The 21,176-nt window shown below is 42.1% G+C and overlaps 1 protein-coding gene across 4 annotated transcripts; it reads left to right on the top strand.

The window, feature by feature from the left end:
- The first annotated feature begins 7,164 nt into the window (after positions 1–7,164).
- On the top strand, positions 7,165–20,584 carry DDX59 (DEAD-box helicase 59). 4 transcript variants are annotated; one of them, XM_089516510.1, is made up of 8 exons: positions 7,165–7,240; positions 10,486–11,312; positions 12,997–13,164; positions 14,420–14,509; positions 16,172–16,423; positions 17,781–17,933; positions 19,511–19,639; positions 20,253–20,584. In XM_089516510.1, the coding sequence occupies exons 2-8, from the start codon at positions 10,497–10,499 to the stop codon at positions 20,514–20,516; spliced, it is 1,872 nt and encodes a 623-aa protein (XP_089372636.1). In that variant the 5' UTR covers positions 7,165–7,240; positions 10,486–10,496; the 3' UTR covers positions 20,517–20,584. The 4 variants fall into 4 exon arrangements, with proteins under 4 accessions (XP_089372636.1, XP_089372635.1, XP_089372634.1 ...); XM_089516509.1 differs by lacking the exon at positions 7,165–7,240 and adding an exon at positions 8,981–9,124; XM_089516508.1 differs by lacking the exon at positions 7,165–7,240 and adding an exon at positions 8,981–9,240.
- The last annotated feature ends 592 nt before the right edge of the window (positions 20,585–21,176 follow it).

Raw genomic sequence — 21,176 nt, 5'->3', positions numbered from 1 at the left:
TCCACGGATTTTGTTATCCATGGTGGGGCCTGGAACGAACCCCCAGTGGATAACAAGGGCCCACTGTATATGATGTTAAACAGGAAAATCAAATTCTGCATCAAAAAGTCAACAAAGGTCAAAATGAGCTTGATAATATGAAGTTAAAAATTGAAGATCTATACACAGAGATTGCCAGATTGGAAAATAGGCTAAACTGTAAAGACCAAAAAGTTCAGATGCTTTTGAAAAATTACCACAGGGCCAGTAAACAGGCCAAAAGGTGGAAAACAAAGTTTTACCATGTGGATTACAATCCGAACCAATTTATACTTCTCAATATAAAGTCTAAGAGTCATAGGCAAAAAGAAAAATCAGAGCCTTCTAAAACAGAGATTAAGCAACAAGAAAAGAGAAAACTCACAAGAGCATGCAGAACCAGTAAATAAGGAAAAGAAAGAAGAAGTGGCATTCATAAGTAATGAGGTTAATAATAATAATAATAATAATAATAATAATAATTTGTATCCTGCCTCTCCCTGTATTGGATCAAGGTGGGTAACAGCAGACAAAAGCTTGTAAAATCAAAGCACAAGAACAGTAGATAAAAGCATAACAAAACATATCAAATCTTAAATTCCCCACTCTCCCTCCCAACCTAAAATAACATTAAAAGCAGTTCTCAAAAAATGGGCAGTAAAATCGGTTAAGATTAAATCCAGTGGGAACAATCAGGCAAGTGGAGAGTGAGGTTCCGAGGAGATCAGTTTGGGAACGCCTGCCAGAAGAGATCCATTTTTATTGCCTTCTTAAAGGCCTCCAAAGATGTTACATGGCGGATCTCATCTGGCAGGTCATTCCAGATTTTAGGAGTGGCAACAGAAAATGTCCTCTGGGAAGTCGTCACCAGTCTTGTTCTCTCTGACTGCAATAGGTTCTTCCCAGAGGACCTGAGAGTGCAGGAAGGATTGTATGGGAAGAAGCGCTCCCTCAGTAAGCTGGACCCAAGCCATGTAGGGCCAACACCTTATACTGTGCCTAGAAGCTAATGGGCAACCAGTGTAGGGATTTTAAAATAGGTGTAATAGGCCCCATAGACACAGGCCAAAATAAAGCTGCTTCAGGTCACTTTGGAGGTATGCTCTCCAACAGGGCCACACTTCCCTGTCGATGCCCAGACGGAGATCATTGACCAAGGCGACCATGGCAGTCTCCACTCCGTATCCCAACCTGAAGCCAGTTTGAAATGGATGAAGATAATCAGTGTCATCCAAGACTGCTTGGAGTTGGTTGGCAATGGTCCTCCCAATCACCTTGCCCAAAAATGGTAGAAGAGAGACCGGTCCAGAAGGGCACTGACCAGCAACCAACGGCTGCACTGGCATCAGTTGCCTTGTACTGTAGAGTGGAATCCAATTCCAAAGCAGAAATGGAATCTTTTCAAATGGAAACAAACATTGTGAGCTTGGAGGGGGAACTTGCATGCGGGTGCTGATTGGCTGAGGGGCAAAGGAGAGGGAGGGGTCTTCCTTGTGAGGCTCTGGTGATCTACTCTCAATAATAATAATAATAATAATAATAGTATTTATTTATAACCCGCCTTTCCCTGTGTTGGATCAAGGCAGGTAACAGCATATAAAAAGAGAAAAACAATAATGGCAAAGGCATTCGAATCAGTCCGAAGAGAAACAATTTAGGCACACAGAGAGTGAAATTAGGGGATCAATTTGGGAAGGCCTGCCGGATGAGATCTGTTTTTATTGCCTTCTTAAAGGCTTCAAAAGATGTTAGTTGGCAGATCTCATCCGGCAGATCGTTCCAGATTTTTGGAACGGCACCAGCAAATGTCCTCTGGGAGGTAGTTACTAGTCTAGTTCTCTGTGACTGTAGTAGGTTCTTCCCTGAGCACCTGATAATGCAGGAAGGATTATATGGGAGGAGGCTTTCCCTCAGGTAAGCTGGACCCAGGCCATGTAGGGCTTTATAGGTAATAACCAACACCTTATACTGTGCCCGGAGGCTAATAGGCAGCCAGTGTAGGGATTTTAAGATAGGTGTGATAGAATCAAACTTGGAACTCCCAGTCACCAATCTGGCTGCCATGTTTTGGACCAGTTGCAGCTTCCGAATGTGGCGTAAGGGTTGCCCCATGTAGAGCGCATTGCAGAAATCGAGATGAGAGGTTACCAGGGAGTGTACAACCGTTTCAAGATTTTCCCGTTCCAGGAAGGGGCGAAGCTGGCGTATCAGCCGAAGCTGATAACAGGCACTCCTGGCTGTCGCGTCAACCTGGGACAACAGGTGAAGCAATGAGTTGAGGAGCACCACCAAGCTACGAACACAGTCCTTTAGGGGAAGTGTGACCCCATCCAGTACTGGAGATCTTATCACCATTCCGGGATTAGGATTGCCTATAGCGAGTACCTCAGTTTTATTTGGATTCAATTTAAGTCTATTTTCCCTCATCCAATCCATTACCGACCTTAGACAGTCATTCAGAGGAGAGATGCCATCCTTGGTCACTGAAGCAGTCTGAGACATGGAGAAACAAATGTGGGTGTCATCAGCATACTGATAACACCCCGCCCCATGTCTCCGGATGATCTCACCCAGTGGCTTCATGTAAATATTGAATAGCATTGGAGACAGTATCGTGCTTTGAGGGACACCTGATTTGAGCTCCCTCTTGGCCAAACAACTGTCCCCAAGTGACACCATCTGGAATCTACCCAAGAGATAGGACCGGAACCACTGCAAACCAGAGCCTCCGATTCCTAACCCTCTTAGGCGTTCCAGAAGGATACCACGGTCTATGGTATCGAAGGCTGCTGAGAGGTCTAAGAGCACCAACAGGGCCACACTTCCTCTGTCGATGCCCAGACGGAGATCATCGACCAAGGCAACCAGGGCAATCTCCACTCCGTATCCTGACCTGAAGCCAGTTTGAAATGGATGAAGATAATCAGTGTCATCCAAGACTGCTTGGAGTTGGTTGGCAACAGCCCTCTCAATCACCTTACCCAAAAATAGTAGAAGCAATACTGGCCAATAATTAGATCTCTCTAGGGGGTCAAGGGAAGGCTTTTTAAGAATTGGTTTAACAACAAACAGTTTTAAACTGGCTGGAAAACAGCTTTTCTGAGGGAGGCATTGATTATAGCTCTTAAAAGAGTCCTAGTTGCCTCCCCTCCCTGAATGGCCTGCCATGAAGGGCAGGGGTCGAGAGGGCAAGTGGTCTTATTAACCTTATCAAGCACCTTGTCTACACCATCAGTACTCAAAGACTGAAATTGATCCAAATGAACCTCATTAACAGAGTTGCTGGATACCTCTCTTGTTGTTTCTATATTAAGGCTGGCGTCTAAGTCGGCCCTTATCTGAGAGATTTTTTCTGCAAAAAAGTCATTGAAAGAGTCACAGCAGGCCTCCGTAGGTTGGAGTAACAGATTCAAGGTGGAAGGAGTCTGAGTTAACTTCTTAACTACTTTGTAAAGCTCTGCCGGACGAGACTTTGCAGATGCAATAGAGGCAGAAAAGTAAGATTTCTTTGCTGCATTTATTGTCACTCGATAGGCTTTGAGAAAAGTCCTATGACGTCTCTTGTCAGATAAGAGTCAAGTCTTTCACCAGTGACGCTCTAGTCGTTGTCCCGGTTCATCTTTCTAAGATCTTCTGTATACCAAGGGTTTCTATTTGAAGCGGGCTGAAAAGGACACTTGGGAGCAATTGTGTCAATAGCCTTTGTAAGATCATTATTCCAGGTATTCACTAAGGCCTCGACAGAGTCGCTGAGGTTACCAGCCATTGCACCCTCTAGGGCTTCCTAGAACCTTTTGGGTTCCACTAGCCTTCGAGGGCGGACCATTCTAATAGGTCCACCACCCCCGGGGGGTTTTTAGGTAGTGGCCTTCAGTGCAACCTTCACCAGGAAATTATCCGTCCATGACAAGGGAGAAGTTTGAGTTTCTTCTGCTCACGGATGTTCCCGCTCCAAACAGAAAACCGCATCAAGAGTATGACTGGCACAATGCGTTGGGCCAAAGACAATCTGGGATAGGCCCAGGTTGGTCAATGCACACATGAACTCCCGAGCCGCCCCTATAAGATCTGAAGAACTGGACTAGAGGGGGAATATTGAAATCTCCCAGAACAAGAAGTCTGGGAGTTTCCAACACCAGCTCCAAGACCAGTTGTGTCAGCTCAGCTAGGGAGTCTGTTAAGCAACAAGGTGGTCAGTATACCAACAGAATCCCCAGACTGTCCCTCGTCTTCAGGCAAAGGTACATAGCCTCGATGTGGCTTAATAGTCAGAGAGGTATCCTGGTCAGGGTGAGGTTGTTCTTATGGATTATGGCCACACCACCCCCTCGCCCACTTCCCCTTACCTGCTCCTTAACAGCATACCTGGCTGGGAGAGCTTGAGTCCATGTCACACTGCTATCATCCCCCAGCCAGGTTTCCATGATACAGACCAGGTCAGCAGGTTCATCAGTAAGTAGATCGTATAGAATGTGGGTTTTGTTCTTGACTGACCTGGCATTACAAAGGAACAGTGAAAGGTTCAGTGGATGGACTGGTACGTTCTCCAGAACCTTTGGGTTAACAGGGTGAATGGAAGGAGAGATAGGTTTTAAGCATCGATCTCTTCTTCCTTTATGACAATATTTCACCCTGCTACCGCTATACCTCCCGTATCCCTGCACAACTCTAATAGCCGCTCCATATTCGTTGTTCAAAATCTCCACCCTTGCACTCAATCCACAATAATAATAATATAAAAGTTTTATTTTTATACTGCCCTTCTACAAATCAGGGCGGTGCACAACAAGATTATAAAATACAATATACAAAGGTGTCACTTCCCCATTCCCGACTTCCTCCATACGTCCCCAGGAGATCAAGATGATGACAAACAATAGTCCGAGATGTGGCCTCAGTGCTAAATTAAGCAAGTCGCTCTTATTTTTCACCCCTAAGCCAGTAGATGGTGTCTACTTAACAACAGAGCATTTAGGGGGAGTAAACATGACAGGTTTCCTCAAGTAGGGACATGAGGAGTTATGGAGTCCTGGGTTTCTTTAGGGAGGGGGAAGAAATGTTACAAATAAATGTTCCCGTTCAGGGCAATGAGTGCTGATGGAATATACGGGACGCAGGATTTTATAGGCACCTCCACCACAGGCCTCTCTCCCGCATCGACGGGAGGGTGCTCAGGCGCTCAGACAATGATGAGGCCCTTAAAGGGGTGCTGGTGAATTCAGGCACCTCGCCCTCCAACCTCTGGCGGCCCTCTGGTCAGGAGTCCTCGGCCCTGGTTTGGTTGCTTCTGAGCTACTGTTGGCCTTGAGGAGCTGATGGTAAATGGTGGAGTTTTTTAAGACTCACCTGGCCCTCTTGGACTTGGGTTGTGAGGTAGGAGGGGGAATTTGCATGTGGGTGCTGATTGGCTGAGGGGCAAAGAGGAGGGAGGGGCCTTCCTTGTGAGGCTCTGGAGATCTAGACAGAGTGACCATTGGTTTGTGAGGTAGGAGGGGGAATTTGCATTTGGGTGCTGATTGGCTGAGCAGCAAAGGGGAGGGAGGGGCCTTTCTTGTGAGGCTCTGGAGGTCTATAGAGAGTGACCATTGGATGGTGAGGTAGGAGGGGGAATTTGCATATGAGTGCTGATTGGCTGAGAGGCAAAGGGGAGGGAGGGGCTTTGGTGGGAATGGAGATGAAAGGGGCTGGGTTTGGATCTTGAGCAAGTCACACTTTCTCAGCCTCAGAAGGTGACCAATCATGCTGATAAAACTCTGTGACAGGGTGAAGGCACACAGAAACAACAACAACAACTATAGGACCCCCCCCCACTACCTTGGACCAGGCACGTAGCCAAGGGGGGGTTCATGGGGTCCAGATCCCCCCTTCCATTAGAAAAATGAATGGTGTGTGCTGCTGCACCGCCACACTCAAGCCCTATTATAATGGTGGCACTTAGTCTGGACCCCCCTTCCTAAAATCCTAGCTACGTCCCTGCTTGGACTCTGGGACATAGGGCCTGTACAGTCAGGCCAAAATAAAGCAGCTTCGGGCCACTTTGGAGGTGTCCTAAGAGGCAAGAAGCCGTGCCAAAGCTGTGTTCTGTTCCTTAGGACTGAAGCACAGCTTTTGCACGGCTTCCAGCCTCTTAGGACTGCGTGCATCTTTTAAACCCCACGCCTCCAAAGTGGCCTGAAGCTGATTTAGTTTGGCCTATCTGTACAGAATTCGAACTCTATCCTGCAGCACAGAGGACCATGGAGAAGATTCCCTCCATGGTGCACAGCTATGTACAAAATTGAAAAAGGGAGCCTCTTCCTTGTGGGACTGTAGGTTCCTCTTTTGGCAAGGAAGGAAGAAAAGAAAGAGAGAAAGAGGAAGGGAGGAAGGAAAGATGGAAAGAAGGAGGGAGGGAAGGAAGGAAGGAAAGAGGGGGGAGGGAGGGGGGAGGGAGGGAAGGAAGGAGGGAATGGGACTTACCTTGGAAGAGATTCGGGGTTGTCCCCTTAATCGCTGGGCTGTATGGAACAGGAAAAGAGCCTGACAGATGTCTTCCTGGCCCTCTGCAGAGGAGAGAGGAGAATGAGAGGTAGAGCTTCAATGGTGACCTCAGAAAGCCAAAGCCGACCTCTCCCCCGTGTGACCTCTCCGCCTCCAAGGCCATCTCTGGCCAGTGAGGCCACTCACTTTGAGGAATCTCCTTGCAGGTGGCATGGTCCCAGGCCAAGGTGCCCTCTAGGAACAGGTCTGACTACGGTCCAGAAGGGCAGTGACCAGCAACCAACGGCTGCACTGGCATCAGTTGCCTTGTAGAGTGGAATCCAGATTCCAAAGAAGAAATGGAATCTAAATGGAAACAACTATTGTGATATAGGAGGGGGAATCTGCATGTGGGTGCTGATTGGCTGAGGGGGAAAGGGGAGGGAGGGTCCTTCCTTATGAACTTCTGAAGTAGGGTTGCCATTCCCAGGTTCTGGTGGGACATTCCTGGTTTTCCGGCCTTTGGGAATATCCCGTCCCGCCTTTGCTTAATGTCCCTGGATGGCCGTACTCCCGGTCCTTTTTCTCTCTACCTCGGCCTTCCCTTCTCAACAGAGGCAGAGCAGCATCCATGTTTGTGTGTGGGAGAGATGGGCTTCCAGCTCTTCCATCTCCATTGGGGCCAGGCAGAGGAGGAGGCGCCTTTTCATTCAGCCAAGCTGAGACTAGAGCTCCGGAGGAGGAAAGAAGAGAAGTAGCACAGGTCTCCCTACAGGGCCTGAACAAACCTTGCCGAGAAAACCCCAGAATAGTTTCGCTTATAGGCGGTCATAAATGACTTGAAGGTGCAGCAGCAACAAATAAGTGGATTTAGCCATTCATCATTCACACTTTTGCGTTGTGTAAGGGCCAGTGTGGTGTAATGGTTTGAAGTGGGTCATTGGGAGAACCAGGTTTGAGTGCCAGCATAGCCATGTAAACTCACTGGGTGACCTGGGGCAAGTTACACTCTCTCAGCCTCAGAAGATGGCGATAGCAGATTGTTGGAGGCAATTAGCTTACAGTTCTAAACTGCTTAGAGACTGTTAGTTCAGTATGAAGCAGTATATAAATAAATGAAGCATTCCCCTCTGAAGAAACTCTCCAAGAAAACCTCCTGATGGTGGGAGGCCCGGAGCCTGGTAAGATCTGCCTGGGGTTTTCTTAGCAAGGTCTCTTCAGAGGGGGTTACCCATGCCATCCTCTGAGGCTGAGAGAGTGTGACTCACCAAAGTGGATTTTTAATGCTTAAGCTGGGAATTGAACCCTGGTCCCAGAGTTGTCGTCCAACAAGGCTAATACTACTACATCATTCCAGTTCTCACACTGTAACAATGATGATGATGAATATGATGATATTACCATGTGGGGGGAGTTAAGGCCACGACTGCTGCACATTCTTGTTTGGCACTACTGTAATTGCCATGGCTCTGTGCTATGGAATTCTGGGAATGTAGTTTTGTTTGGGCACCCAAAGAGTCTGAGCTATGTGCAGAATAGTGAAACATCCCTTTGCAATATAGCCATGTTAAATGTTAAAGCATGTTAAACCCAAAGGGTCTGTTATGGAATAAGCAACTGAAATATGCAATAACCCTATTTAAACGTCAAAATGTGGTGTGTGCATGTGTGTGTTTTGGATTTTTTGGGGGGTGGGTTTTTGATAGTTGTACTTTGGCCAGAAAAGAGGAGCTACATTTCTGCCTGCTGTCCAGGAAGAATGTCAAAATCTCCTCCATTTTGAGCATGACTAAGAGGCATGCATTTATATTAATTTTTTAAATATATATATATTAATGTGTTTGGCTTTTAGTTGGTCATGTCCTCCATTTTTCTTGAATGCCCTACATTTTGGGCCAAATTTTGTGCTACATTTTTTCTGCATTTTGTCCAGGTTTGGTGGTAGAGAATTATGGCAACCCTATCCCTGGATAGCTCTGGATGCTTCTCCTGGATGTTATTGTACTTTGCTATAATATGGCCAAAGTAGTGGTAGTGGTTTGAGTGTTTGAACTGCAGGGTTCGAATCCTGGCTCTCCCATTGAACCCCTTTGAGTGACCTTGGTCAAGTCACACTCTCTCAGCCTCAGAGGGCCATGGCAAACCCCTCTCTGAGGAAGCTTGCCAGGAAAACCATGAGTCGAAATAAACCAATTGAAGACACACAACAACAAACAACAACAACTGGGTATGATTTCTTTAATTGACTCAAGTGGACCTTTTATCCTCTGTTTGGGGCAGTGATGCCCAAACATTGGCCTTCCAGGTTTTTTGGACTTCAGCTCCCAGAAGCCTCAGCCATCTTGGCTAATGGTCTGGGATTCTGGGAGCTGAAGTCCAAAACAGCTGGAGGGTCAGAGCTTGGACATCACTGGTTGGGGAGTACTCTTGCCCCTCAGAGTCGAAGAGGAGCCAGAAGTGTGAGTTGGGATGTACGTTTGCCTCTTCCCTAGGAGAGCAAAGGGTGAGATCCGAGTTGCCACTGAACGCCTAGAGCGGTCGCAGGAGGCACCAGGCGGAAGGAGTGTATTCCTCCACTTCCGGCTGCAGCCAGAGAGGTCCAAGCTGTTGGGTGGCTGGCTGTCACTCAGCATTGGAGGCTGCTGGAGTGAGTGGGCATTTTGTTTCTCTGGCAGCATTGCTTCCCTCCCTCTCTCTCTATATCTTTTTACACTTGTATGCAGTTTTAATATGTAAACAGCCTCTGTTATCTTTGATAGAGAGGTGAGATACAAATAAAAATGTATTATTATTATTAATGTACCTGTATAATTGCAGATACAGGTTAAGCTTTTAAAATGCTTATAAGATGTTAATCTGTGAGTTGTGAGGGTAGGGATTTTTAAACTAAAATGCAATGCAGAAATAAATGGATAAAAAGCACATATGTTGTATTAAAAGCTATCAACAGCAACCCAGACAATACTGCTAAAGTAGGGGTAACTACAGGACAGAATGGCTTTCCTGCCTCATAACCCTGCTTCTGTACTTTAGTCTTTCCCCTGAAAGGAATCCAGTATGAAACTGGGCTGATACTTAGAAAGGGGCATGTTGGGGTGGGGGTTGATTTGATGCAATTATGGTATTTTCAGAAGGGAATAACCTTTTAATCATGAATATTTGAGTGGAGTAAAGAGGATGAATAGTTAATTTTGGAACAATTTGCCTAATTCTTTAAGGTTTTTAGTGGTCAAACTAGATCTATAAATAGTGGCCATGAAACAAGAGGTATACCCTGCAGGTATACTAGGACACCTCTGTGCTGAACTTTAAGGAATGATACCTAGGCAAAAAACAGTTGAATTCTCATGAGAGCTGGAGCTTCTAAGTAGCCATCACAGTAAGTCCTGTATTGCTGATGTTAACACATTCTAAATTATATATGGTATGGAGGAAGTAGACTAGGGAAACATTTCCAGAAACAGTTCCTACCCACTGGAAGCTGAGCTATGAGGCAATCAGGACAAATAATAAAAGATATTCACAAAGTATGTTTTAAAATTATAATTTTGTTACTGCTAGATGAAGTGGTGGCCACAACTTTGGATGACGTTAAAAAGAGGGTGGATGCCCAGTGGGGCGTGTGTGTCACACTGGTCCTTCAGGATCTCGTGGGGCACTGCACTCACTCTGCTTATCCCAAAAACAAAAACAATTATCCCCAATTATATATATATATATTTATCAACAGGCCTCCTCAAGGATCCCTAGGGCCCTTGGGGGACTATTTTGCCATTCTGTGACCCACCCAGCCCATTTTAGGCCTAGGTCAGGCCTTTTTTCCAACAGGAGGTGAATGGAAGTAGAATGTGGACACCATCCACAGTGCATATGTTCTGGAATATTTAATTAAAGTAAGAAAACTGTTTCTGAAAGAATGGATAAATCTGTCTTTGAGCTTTCTGCCATACTTGCCCGAATTATGTCAAAATGTTGGTTTGTTGTAATTGTTCTATGATTTCATGGCAGGCTGCTGGAGAATGTTCGTTCCAAGATCTCTTAAAGTCAAGAGGAGTGCTGTTGATTTGGAGACCTGTGTAGCTAAAAAAAGCAAGTCCTCTCCAGACGAGACCTCATTTGAAAAGGCTACAGAGTTCAGAGATGCCAAGTTGGATGTGAGAGACATGACAGCTTCAGAGAACAATTTATTCAAACCAGTGGAAGGATACACTGAGTTGCAGATCTCTCATGATTCACCGGTGGCCTTTACGGAATCAACTGTGGAAAGGGCCAGTGTGGAGAACTCTTCTCTTGTGGAGGAGCCCATAAAATCTTTCAGCAAAACACAACGCTGGCCACAGCCTGGGGAACCAGTGTGTGTGGTCTGCAGCCGTTACGGGGAGTATATATGTGACAAGACTGACGAAGACATTTGCAGCTTGGAGTGTAAAGCCAAACACCTTATACATGTCAGAGAGGAAAATGAAAACTTGGAGCTGGCTAGTACTAATAAAGCAGATCCTCCATCTGGTTTCATTAATGGTACTTACACCTATGAAGAAAATGCCTTTGTGTCAAGCCTTCAAGATGAGCAGATTGATAACTTAAAGCAGCAGCTAGGCATAGTTATCCAAGGTGAAGGAGTTGCAAGACCAGTAGTAGAATTTGAACACTGTGGTTTCCCTGAGGTTCTGAGCTCCAATTTAAAAAACGCTGGCTATGAAGTTCCAACTCCTGTCCAAATGCAGATGATTCCAGTTGGATTACAGGGCAGAGATATTGTGGCCACAGCTGACACAGGCTCAGGGAAAACTGCGGCTTTCCTACTTCCTGTTATAATTAAAGCCTTGGGAGAGGTAAAGTTCAACCCTACCTGTTCAGAAAGATGTGAGAATTGTGTGTCACTCTCCTATGTGTGTGCCTGAGAACAAAGAAGGCATTTAAGGAGGTTACTCCTGCAAAACATACTCCATAAGATTTTAGTTTTAGTTATATTGGAAAATCTTTAGAAATTATCTTGACAAATTATGTTTTCTTTTAAGTTCTGTGTTTAATTCTGTTGATTTGAAAGTAGGGATTAAAATAGCAGGGAAAATTGTTCAGTGGTTGGTCATGTAAAGGAGGTACAACATTTGCTATGATTGTTCCAGTCCTCCTAATATAATTTCAAATGGCTGCCTTCCTACCATGTTTTTTTCCAGACCTCCAGTTCTTCTTGTGTGGATGGGGAAGTTGCAAGGCTAAGGAAAAAATATTTGGCCAATGACCAAACTATTTATTCTAGTGAGAATAGTGAGACTATTAGTTAGAATAGTCTGAGTGGACTGTATGAAGTGTGAGAGGCTTTTGTACACTTGAAATAAATGTAATCTTTCACACATTTCTCACTACTGAGCCACGTTAATGAGATGAGAGCGAGAGTCCACTGCTAATCAACAGGCAGAATGAATTTAGGAATGCTGGTGATGATTCCCCAGATAGATTTTAATTATTGAAAGAATTAAAACTGTGCCATTTTTCTGTGTGTCACATATAGCAAAAGTGACGTAAACAATTTGCAGTAAAATCCACACGGTTGTTGTATAAAAATATCTTAAAAGGGGCATAAATTATACCAGTCCTTTCAAATACAAATACAGATTGTTGCTGGGTTACCTTTCTTCTTGTTGCTCACCTACCAGAGGTTGAACTGTAAAACATTCTCCAAGTTTCTCTAGCCAAGGAAGTGTCTTTGTAGTGGAAAGAATCTCTCTTGTTGTAACCCTTTTGCCATTGATTTTTGATTCTGCTGTAAATTCCATGGTATGCAAATAACAATAGTACTGGATGATATTTCTGCATATCCAGCAAATGAGCTTGCATGCTACTGTTGTGCATGTGGTGAATCACAGCAGAATGTGTAAATAGATGCCATTGGAGATTATTGTATTGGGTGTGATATTGGTTGATAGAAAAGATGATTCATTCAGACATTTATGCCATCATTTAACATGGTAGCGATCTCATTACGTCTGTGACACATTACACTTGGATGTGTGAATGAGTCTTTATAAAAATTTCTGTACCAGTTCACCCACTTGCTCTTATTTTGGGGCTTAAATGCTGAACAGAGTGGGAGTAGATTTCCCCGGTATCTAATGTTACATTCTGACTGCTGTCATTCCTGCTGCCTTCTGGATGAAAAGGATATTGTTGAGCTGGTCTGACGCAAACCAACAGCTCTCTTTATGTTTTACTTAGGTCTGTTACAGACTGCCAAAATAAAGCTGCTTTGGGTCTCTTTGGAGGTATGCTATTTAAATGATGCATGCATCTTAAGAATCCGGAAGCTGCACCAAAGCTGCACTCCAGTGCTTAGGAATGGAGTGTGGCTTTGGCGCGACCTCCGGACTCTTAGGACCCATGCATCATTTAAATAGCATACCTCCAAAGAGACCCGAAGCAGCTTTATTTTGGCAGTCTGTAACAGGCCATAGCAATATATTTGTGAATATGATTGGTGACTTGTAACTCTTCCCCACCCCTTTTTTTCTTCTTTAGGCAGAAGCACCATCTGTACTTATTCTGACGCCAACTAGAGAGTTGGCTATCCAAATAGAGAAACAGGCAAAAGAGCTTGTGGTTGGACTTCCAAACATGAGAACTGTTCTTTTAGTTGGAGGATTGCCATTACCACCTCAGCTTCATCGTTTGAAACAAAATGTTAAGGTGAAATTTGCTTGCATAATGTATTCATATGAAAAATAAATACATAAATGTTTGGAAACTTCTGCACATAGTAGCCTGTACACCAGAGTTCCTTCTTCTGGATTCTTATTAATTAAATGAAGATTTCCCAATTATGATTGGACTTAATGTCCAAAAAATATTGTACAGGTTGGTTGTCCAGAATTCCAAAATACTTCAGAATTCAAAAATGCCCATGTGGGTGGCTGAGATAGTGACATCTTTGCTTTCTGATGATTCAGTGTAAACAAACTTTGTTTCATGCAAAAAATAATTTTAAAATATTATGTATAAAATGACCTTCAGGGTATGTTTATATAGTCTATATGAAACATAACTGAATTTTAAGTTTACACCTGGCTCTCATTTCCAAAATATCTCGTTATGTATGTATATGCAACTATTCCAAGACCGCCCACCCCACCCCCAAAAATCTGAAAGCCAAACATTTCTGGACTCAAGTGTTTTGGATAAGGGAGACTCAGCCTGTACAAACCAATAGGAATATTGTAAAAAGATCTCTAGACTTGTGTAGGGTACCTGTCCCTTTCCACATCAAAGTGGGAGTCTGAGAGGCCAAGGGTAGGAAATGGGGAAAGGCCAAGGAAAGTGAGCAGGAGATTTGAAATTCACCATTAGGTTCTCCCATCAGTTAACCGATTTAAAAAGCAATGCTTGTTTTTGAAAAATCTACCTGCAATTGGAATGAAATGTCACAGGAGATCATTGAGATATTTTGATGGAACATATCAGCGTAGCTGTGGAAGCTGGGCTTTCAAAGGATCTTTAGCTGCTGTTGTATGTAGAGTTTCATGAGGAAGATTTGGGTGGAGAAGGCTGGGAATCAAAATAGATTGCCAGAGCTAGAGAGTACCAAACGCTCTCAGGAGAAAACAGAAAACCCTAACCCAGGTTTTTCTGGTAGTTTAATTTAGCTGCTGAAATGCAACTTATGCCTTGAGTGCTTTTGTTCACAAAAATAATTCTTGCCCCTGGCCTAATGGTGTGTGGGTTTGTTGAAGGTTGTAATTACACTTGTTTAATTGTTTAATATAACCTTAATTATTCTCTATTGTTTTACATTTAAATTGCTTTACATTGTTTAAACTGATTTTATTTCTATGCTTTCCCGAGTTCCCATGATATAAGGAGGTATATGAATATGTTAATTAAGTAAAAGTGTTTTGAAACATTGAATTATTTGTATAAAGTTATTTCTCCCCACTTTTTCTCTTAGGTTATAATAGCAACACCTGGGAGGCTCCTAGAAATTCTAAAGCAAAGCTCTGTTCAACTTCATAATATCAAAATAGTTGTAGTGGATGAGGTAAGTTTGTATTATGTCTTAGAATCAAAATGTGGGTGGGCATTTCTCAAACAGCAGCTGCAGTGTTTGTTTCCACTATGCAAGCACATATAGGCCTTGGTAAGCAAGATATGTACACTTTTACTGAAAGGTTTCTAGTGTGTAGTAGATTTCAAATATGTTCCTATGTACTTTCTTTGGCTTAGTCCCACTATTCTTGGAGTGTAGCTCAACTGAAGTCTTAAGGATCCAGTAGTGAGTTAACCCCATAACGAGGAAATTTGTGTAGTACTTGTTCTTGACTGTTATAGGAAGTAAGATGCTATTTTTTTTTAACTCACTAGTAAAAGGGCCACTGAAGATAAAAAGAATTTAGGATACCTTTGGCCCTCTGGGTGTTGTTGAATTACAACTTGCATCATCTTTCAACTTTGGTCAGATTGGCTGAGGCTGATCATAGGCCCAACACTAGCTAAAAGGGGCACCTGTTTCCCAACTCTGGTTTAGGACTTTCACTTGCTTCAGTATCTGACAGAGCTTGGAAAAAAGTTCTTTTTTGGAACTACAATGCCAAAAGTCACTCTGATAGCATGGCCACTGGTAGTCCTCAGGATTAGCTTTTCCAAGCTCCGACCTATGCTTTTTGCAAAGTGAAAAGTGGCACTTTGGGCTCTTCTTTCAGTGACTTGTTATTGCCAAACTTGAGAGCAGAACCCGAAAGGACTGAGAATAAATTGAAGATAGCTGTTCCATGTTTAGCAGAGAACCTTCGTCTATTCTGTGCTTGTCAATATCTAAGAACAAATGTACAAACTCTCTGACAGTGCTTTAGTAATTCCTCAATATTTATTTATTTTATTAATTCATAATTTCTCTTGCTACGTGTCTTAAAATGGCTTAGAACAGATTAAACAAAGTACAGCTAAAACCTGTTTGATACAAAAGTTTAAGAACCATTAAAGAAGCATTTATGTTAAAAACACTAAATTAAAACAGTTTAAAAATGTGTTAAAACATAGTAAAAATGATAAAAGCCTAATATACACCATCAGAAGAAGCTTCTGCCACAGTAAGGTAGGAACCAAAGGCCTGCCTAAATAAAAAGGTCTTTGCCTGCTGCTGGAAAGAGACCATGGGGCCTTCCGTGGGTGGGATTTTGACAATTTGTGAATAGCTGTTGGGAGGACTTTCCTCTGTGTACTCACTAAATGTGTGTGTGATAGTGAGGGAACAGGGAGAAAGCCCTCCTTGTAAATATATTAAAATTTGCTTAGGTGCATAAAGGAAGATATGGTCTTTCAGACACTCTGGACCCAAGCCATGTAGGTCATAACTGGTACTTCTATTTCTATTCATTTATTTATTAAATTGTCTCATCGTGGTGTATGTGGCTTTTCATTTCCCTGCTTTGTTGCCACTACCACTCTTAGGCAGGTCAAGCTGAGAATAACTGGACCAAAGTCATCAAATCAGTTTTATATCTGATTGAGGATTTGAACCTCAATCTTCCAAGTCCCAGTCCAGCACTCAGACTACAAGAGCATACTGTTTTCACCTGTCATCTACAAGGACAAATATAATGCATTGGCAATAAATGTGAAGGATTATTTATTTTCTCAGCAATGCTTGTAAAATGAAAATCTGATGCTAATCATTTCATTTCTCTCTCTCTTTATTTTAAAGGCTGATACTATGTTAAAGATGGGTTTCCAGCAGCAGGTGTTAGATATTTTAGAAAATATCCCCAGAGATCATCAAACCATCTTGGTATCAGCCACAATGCCTTTTGGTATCGAGCAGTTGGCAAATCGGCTTCTCCAAAACCCTGTGAAAATAACCATTGGGGAGAAGAACCTGCCATGTTCCAATGTTCGCCAGATCATTCTGTGGGTAGAAGAACCTTCAAAAAAGAAAAAGCTGTTTGAAATACTAAATGTTAGTATTGATGGGAAGGAATCCCTCTTGTTTTGCTTCTACAAATCATGGACATTTGGAAATGTGGGGCAAAGAAGCTGAGATTTTGGTCTGGCTCTTAGTCATCAAATTGGGCCACTATAAATGCATCATTGCAACCCACTTTGGTTAACTCATCTGCTGAATCCTATACAGGTAGAACTGATTATTTCAGTGTTACTAGCAACACTGACTTCCGTATTAGTAGGATCATAGGAATCTGCTTTGCATTGTCAGACCATCAGCCCAAATAGTTCAATATTGTTATACTGATTACCATCAGCTCTGCAGGATTTCAAATGAAGTTTTCCAGCTTTACTTGTAAGTACCTGTAAATGCTAGTGACTGATCCTTAGATCGCCAAACAAAATGTGCTCTGTCATTGATCCATGGTCCTGTATAGTACAAAAGCACACACTGGTACTTTGAGCCATTGATATTGAAAAGCTGTTAGTCCCTGTGCTTTTCCTTATATATTAGGTTGATTAGAAATGATGACTCAAACAACTATGCAAGAATACATGGGAGCTTTAATTAAGTTTTTCCTAAATAGCAGCCTTCCCTTGCGCTGTGGCAAACCGCTTTTACTCATAAAACTGAATGTGAAATTCTTTGTTATGCCTTAATATATACCTGTTTAAAAGAAAATATATCAAATCCACTGAGCCAAAAACCTTCTCTGAGAGTCTCAGCAATTTTTCAGTCCGTGATCAAAGTACTTAAATCTGGCCCTGCGCCTGGTTAAAAAAAAATCCATATTTTTTTACCACAGTAAAAAGAGGTTATTTCTGATTATTTAGTTTTCTTTGGCTTTCTAAACGTATTGGAAACATTTCCATTGTCCTTCAAATTTGTTAATATTACATAAATGTTACTATTACACAAATTTGATGGATCATGTTACTTCACTTATCATTTCCTCAGTTTAATAATATTTAACCTTCCAGTACTTTTAGTATAGAATTTTGAGTGCATTGATCATGGAGAACAGTGAAGTCAAAGGTCAGTCTTTCTTTCAGGGTACTATTAATCCCTCTGGAGTCAGTCTTCAGTCCTTTATAGTAATTTTATTAATACAGTATTATACTAGCTGTCTCAGTTAAGCAGCTATCATATCTGTATTTGAACTTAAAAGCCATCTCTGAATTTCATAAGTGATTATTTGAAATGTGTAATTGAAAAGTTGGGGCATGTAAGGTTCTAGATTGGCCTATAAAAATGATCACTTTCAGTGGGAATATAGTATTGGATGCTGTGGAAGAGAAAACCGAGGTGTAACTGCTATTGGCAAACAACGTTTGCATTGATATGCAAAAATAAAGTGTTTTCCTTTGTTTAGGATAAGAAACTTTTCAAGCCCCCAGTGCTGGTATTTGTGGAGTGTAAATTGGGTGCAGATCTTCTGAGTGATGCTGTTCATAAAATCACTGGTTTACAGACAATATCCATGCATGCTGATAAATCACAGATAGAAAGAACTACCATATTACAGGTTTGTAGACATATGTGACACAGCCATTTTCCAACTGATTTGTATTCTTGATTATTTGTGCTCCATGTTTATGAAAGGCAGTGCAATCTTTCCTGAGCTTCAATACTGCAAATAATATCTGTATATAAACGTTCTGTGCCATGTAGTCTTCTGAGATGTTGTAAAGCTCTCCCTCTGACCTTCATCATTACCTCAAAATTTAGTTGTGTCTGTGATTCAGAAACCTGTTTGTTCTGCTGTCATGTAATTCTGGCATACAGAAATAATTTAGCATGCCTTTCCTAGTAATTGTAGAGCCAGGGCTGGCCCAAGACATTTAGCTGCCTGAAGCAGAACTGGAAGTGGCAGTTCCTCACAAGCCACTTAATGAAGGTGCATAAGAATTCAGTCACCCAAAGCAATTTCTCAGATGGGACAGAAAGTCCTAGAAGTACCTCTTCCCATCTTGGCAGTAAAAATACAGTGATAGCAAGATCAATAAGTAAAAGTTTCATGCATCCAAACTCATTAGATAGCTGCCTCCCTATATGCTGCATATGCAGAGAAGATATTGAAACTGTGACAGAAGTTAGTATTCCTAGAGCTTGGTGGTAAAAAAGAACCATTCTGGATCAGACAAAACCTTCTATTTAGTTTAGCATTCTGTGTTCACAGTAGTCAACCAGATGCTCATAAGGACATAAATAGTACTTTCCTGTTCTTGTTCCACACTAACCGGTATTTGGAAACATAAGGCCTTTGAGAACAGAGATAATATATAGCCACCATGACTAGTAGTTAACTGTGTTAATAACAGGGTGTCTTTGGAGGCCTCTCATTCAGAGGGTCACTGTAAGTCAAAGCTAACTTGAGGGCACATAGCGATAACAAAAATATTCCATGAATTTGTTTAATACTTTTTTGACAGCACGTTGGTGGCAATGGTACATCCTGTAGCAGAGAATTGCACTTTATGGTGCTGTGTGGGTAAAAAAAATGATCTTATTTGTCCTGAATCATTCAGCTTCCATGGAGTAATGCCAACTTTTAGTATTATGAGTGGATTCCTTCATGTTCTTGTTGTGTGCCTTCAAGTAATTTCCGATTTACGGTGACCCTAAAATGACCTGAACTGGGATTTTCTGGGACTGAGTGTGTGTGACTTGCCCACGGTCACTCAGTACGTTGCCAGTGTAGTGTAGTGTTTCAGGCTTTGGACTATGACTCTGAAAGCCAGGGTTTGATTTCCTGTCAACCATAGATCCTTTCTTATCCATCATGAGTACAGTGCGTTTCCACCATCAGTTTGTATCAAGGCATTACCATAATTGCTGTTTTTATTTCCAAAATGTGCTCAGAATTGGTTGCTAGCCTCTTTGTAACTTTTCTGTGATTTATTCTCCTTTGCTGGAAATCCTCTTTTTTTAAAGGTTTGACAAGAAGTCTCAAAAATTACATAATGCATGAGTTTTTTGCTTCTTCCCTCCCAGCAATAAGAAAATGGCATCATTGATTCAAAACATTTTTTTCCTATCTTGCAGTCAAGCAGTAAGACACTCAAAAGAACCGAAATATTATTTCTCTGTTTCTTGTACTAGGGATTATTCCAAGAGAAGTATGAAGTTGTAGTAAGCACTGGAGTCCTTGGACGTGGACTTGACCTTGTCAACGTTAAGCTGGTGGTAAATTTTGACATGCCATCTAGTATGGATGAATATGTACACCAGGTAAATACATGTCTGTTCAGTATTACTGGGTGTACCTGTATGGCAAGGGTAGGGATATCCAAAATTCCTGAAGAGCCAACAATCACAAATAATCCCTAACCAGTATGGCCAGTCATAAAGAATTATGGGAGTTGTAGTCCAAACTGAAGGGCCAAAGGTTCCTTACCACACTTGGCAGTATAAAAGTAGGGTAACTACCTCACTGTAGCAAGGCAGGGCTCTTGTGTGAAGGAAGCTGTGATTACGCCCTTCCAGAGTCCATTCATCTAGCATGCAGCCTTCTTCCCTTTCTGCTTCCCTCCACCTTTCCTAGCATTATTGTTTTCTTCCAGTGGCTCATGCCTTCTCATGATGTGCCTGAAATATGACAGCCTGTTTTGTCATCTTGGCTTCCAGGGAAATTTCTGGCTTGATCTGTTCTAAATAATTTGGTTGGGTTGCTGCCACACTGCAGTGGTAGTTTTTTGGTGGGTGAGGTTGGCATTGTTAGGTGTAACTATATGGAGGTCTGTTTAAAGATCTGGTTCTATTTGAAAAAATAGAACTAACTATTGAATTTTCTCAATTTTACAATATTGGCCAACTTTAAGCATTGTTGTTTTTAATTTCTCAGGTTGGAAGAGCAGGTCGGCTTGGTCACAATGGAACGGCAATTACCTTCATTAATAACAACAGCAAGAAACTGTTCTGGGATGTTGTGAAGCGAGTGAAACCTACTGGCACTATTCTCCCACCCCAGTTATTAAACTCCCCATATCTACATGACCAAAAAAGAAGAGAACAGCAGAGAAATAAACAGTCTCAGAAGGGACTTGTAACTGGTGACAACCTTATGGACCTTATCAGAAAACATGACAAGAGCACTTTTCAGAAATAAGGAGCTATGTTGTATTTGTAAATATAAGTCTTTTGCAACTTGTAATAAACACTGAATTAACCTCATAATTCCTTGGCTATTATCCAGTTAAACACTTTGAAATCCCATTGATTTGGTCACATAATTAAGCAAGTGTTTGAAATCAGTAGGATGTCAGATTTCTTGGCTTCAGTTCAGCTGTGCACAATAATAAATAATTTGTCATATTTTTATTCTGGCACTTTTACAGAATGTCAGAGCAGTATTTTAATATCCTGCTTTATTCATCTGGCACAGATTTACTGCAGGTCATTTAGTAAAATTTGTCATCAGTCATTTTATATTTTGGACTGGGATACAAAATATGTCTTTGGTTAAATACCTGCACTGTCCTATGAACTACAAATGACAACACACCTCTTAAACTTATGGCTTACTTTCAATATGTGGAGAAGAAGTAATAAAGGAAGTGTGTACTTCAAATTAAGGTGCTGCACAGCATCCCACAAACAATAATAAATGGTCTGCGTGACAAATTTTGCCAAGAAGACCCCCTGATGGTTTGCCTTAGAGTTGCCATGAATCAGGACGTGAAACAAACGCATCTTTTTCAGTTATGGCAATACGTATGTCACATCTGTATGACATGAAGTCAGAAGCAGCAGCAGTGAGGGAGGGTCA

Source organism: Sceloporus occidentalis, unplaced genomic scaffold (genome assembly GCF_023333645.1).
Source record: "Sceloporus occidentalis isolate IW3139 unplaced genomic scaffold, rSceOcc1.0.p SCAF_3, whole genome shotgun sequence".
In the NCBI taxonomy this organism is placed as follows: Eukaryota; Metazoa; Chordata; class Lepidosauria; order Squamata; family Phrynosomatidae; genus Sceloporus; species Sceloporus occidentalis.
Note: the sequence above shows the minus strand (reverse complement) of the source record. Positions and strands in the feature narration are given on the sequence as shown.

Coding starts and splice junctions, on each gene's coding strand:
- DDX59 (XM_089516506.1), top strand. CDS start 10,479: ATGGCAGGCTGCTGGAGAATGTTCGTTCCAAGATCTCTTAAAGTCAAG. Junction 14,510..16,171: donor AAATAGTTGTAGTGGATGAG/GTAAGTTTGTAT, acceptor TTTATTTTAAAG/GCTGATACTATGTTAAAGAT. Junction 19,640..20,252: donor TGGATGAATATGTACACCAG/GTAAATACATGT, acceptor TTAATTTCTCAG/GTTGGAAGAGCAGGTCGGCT.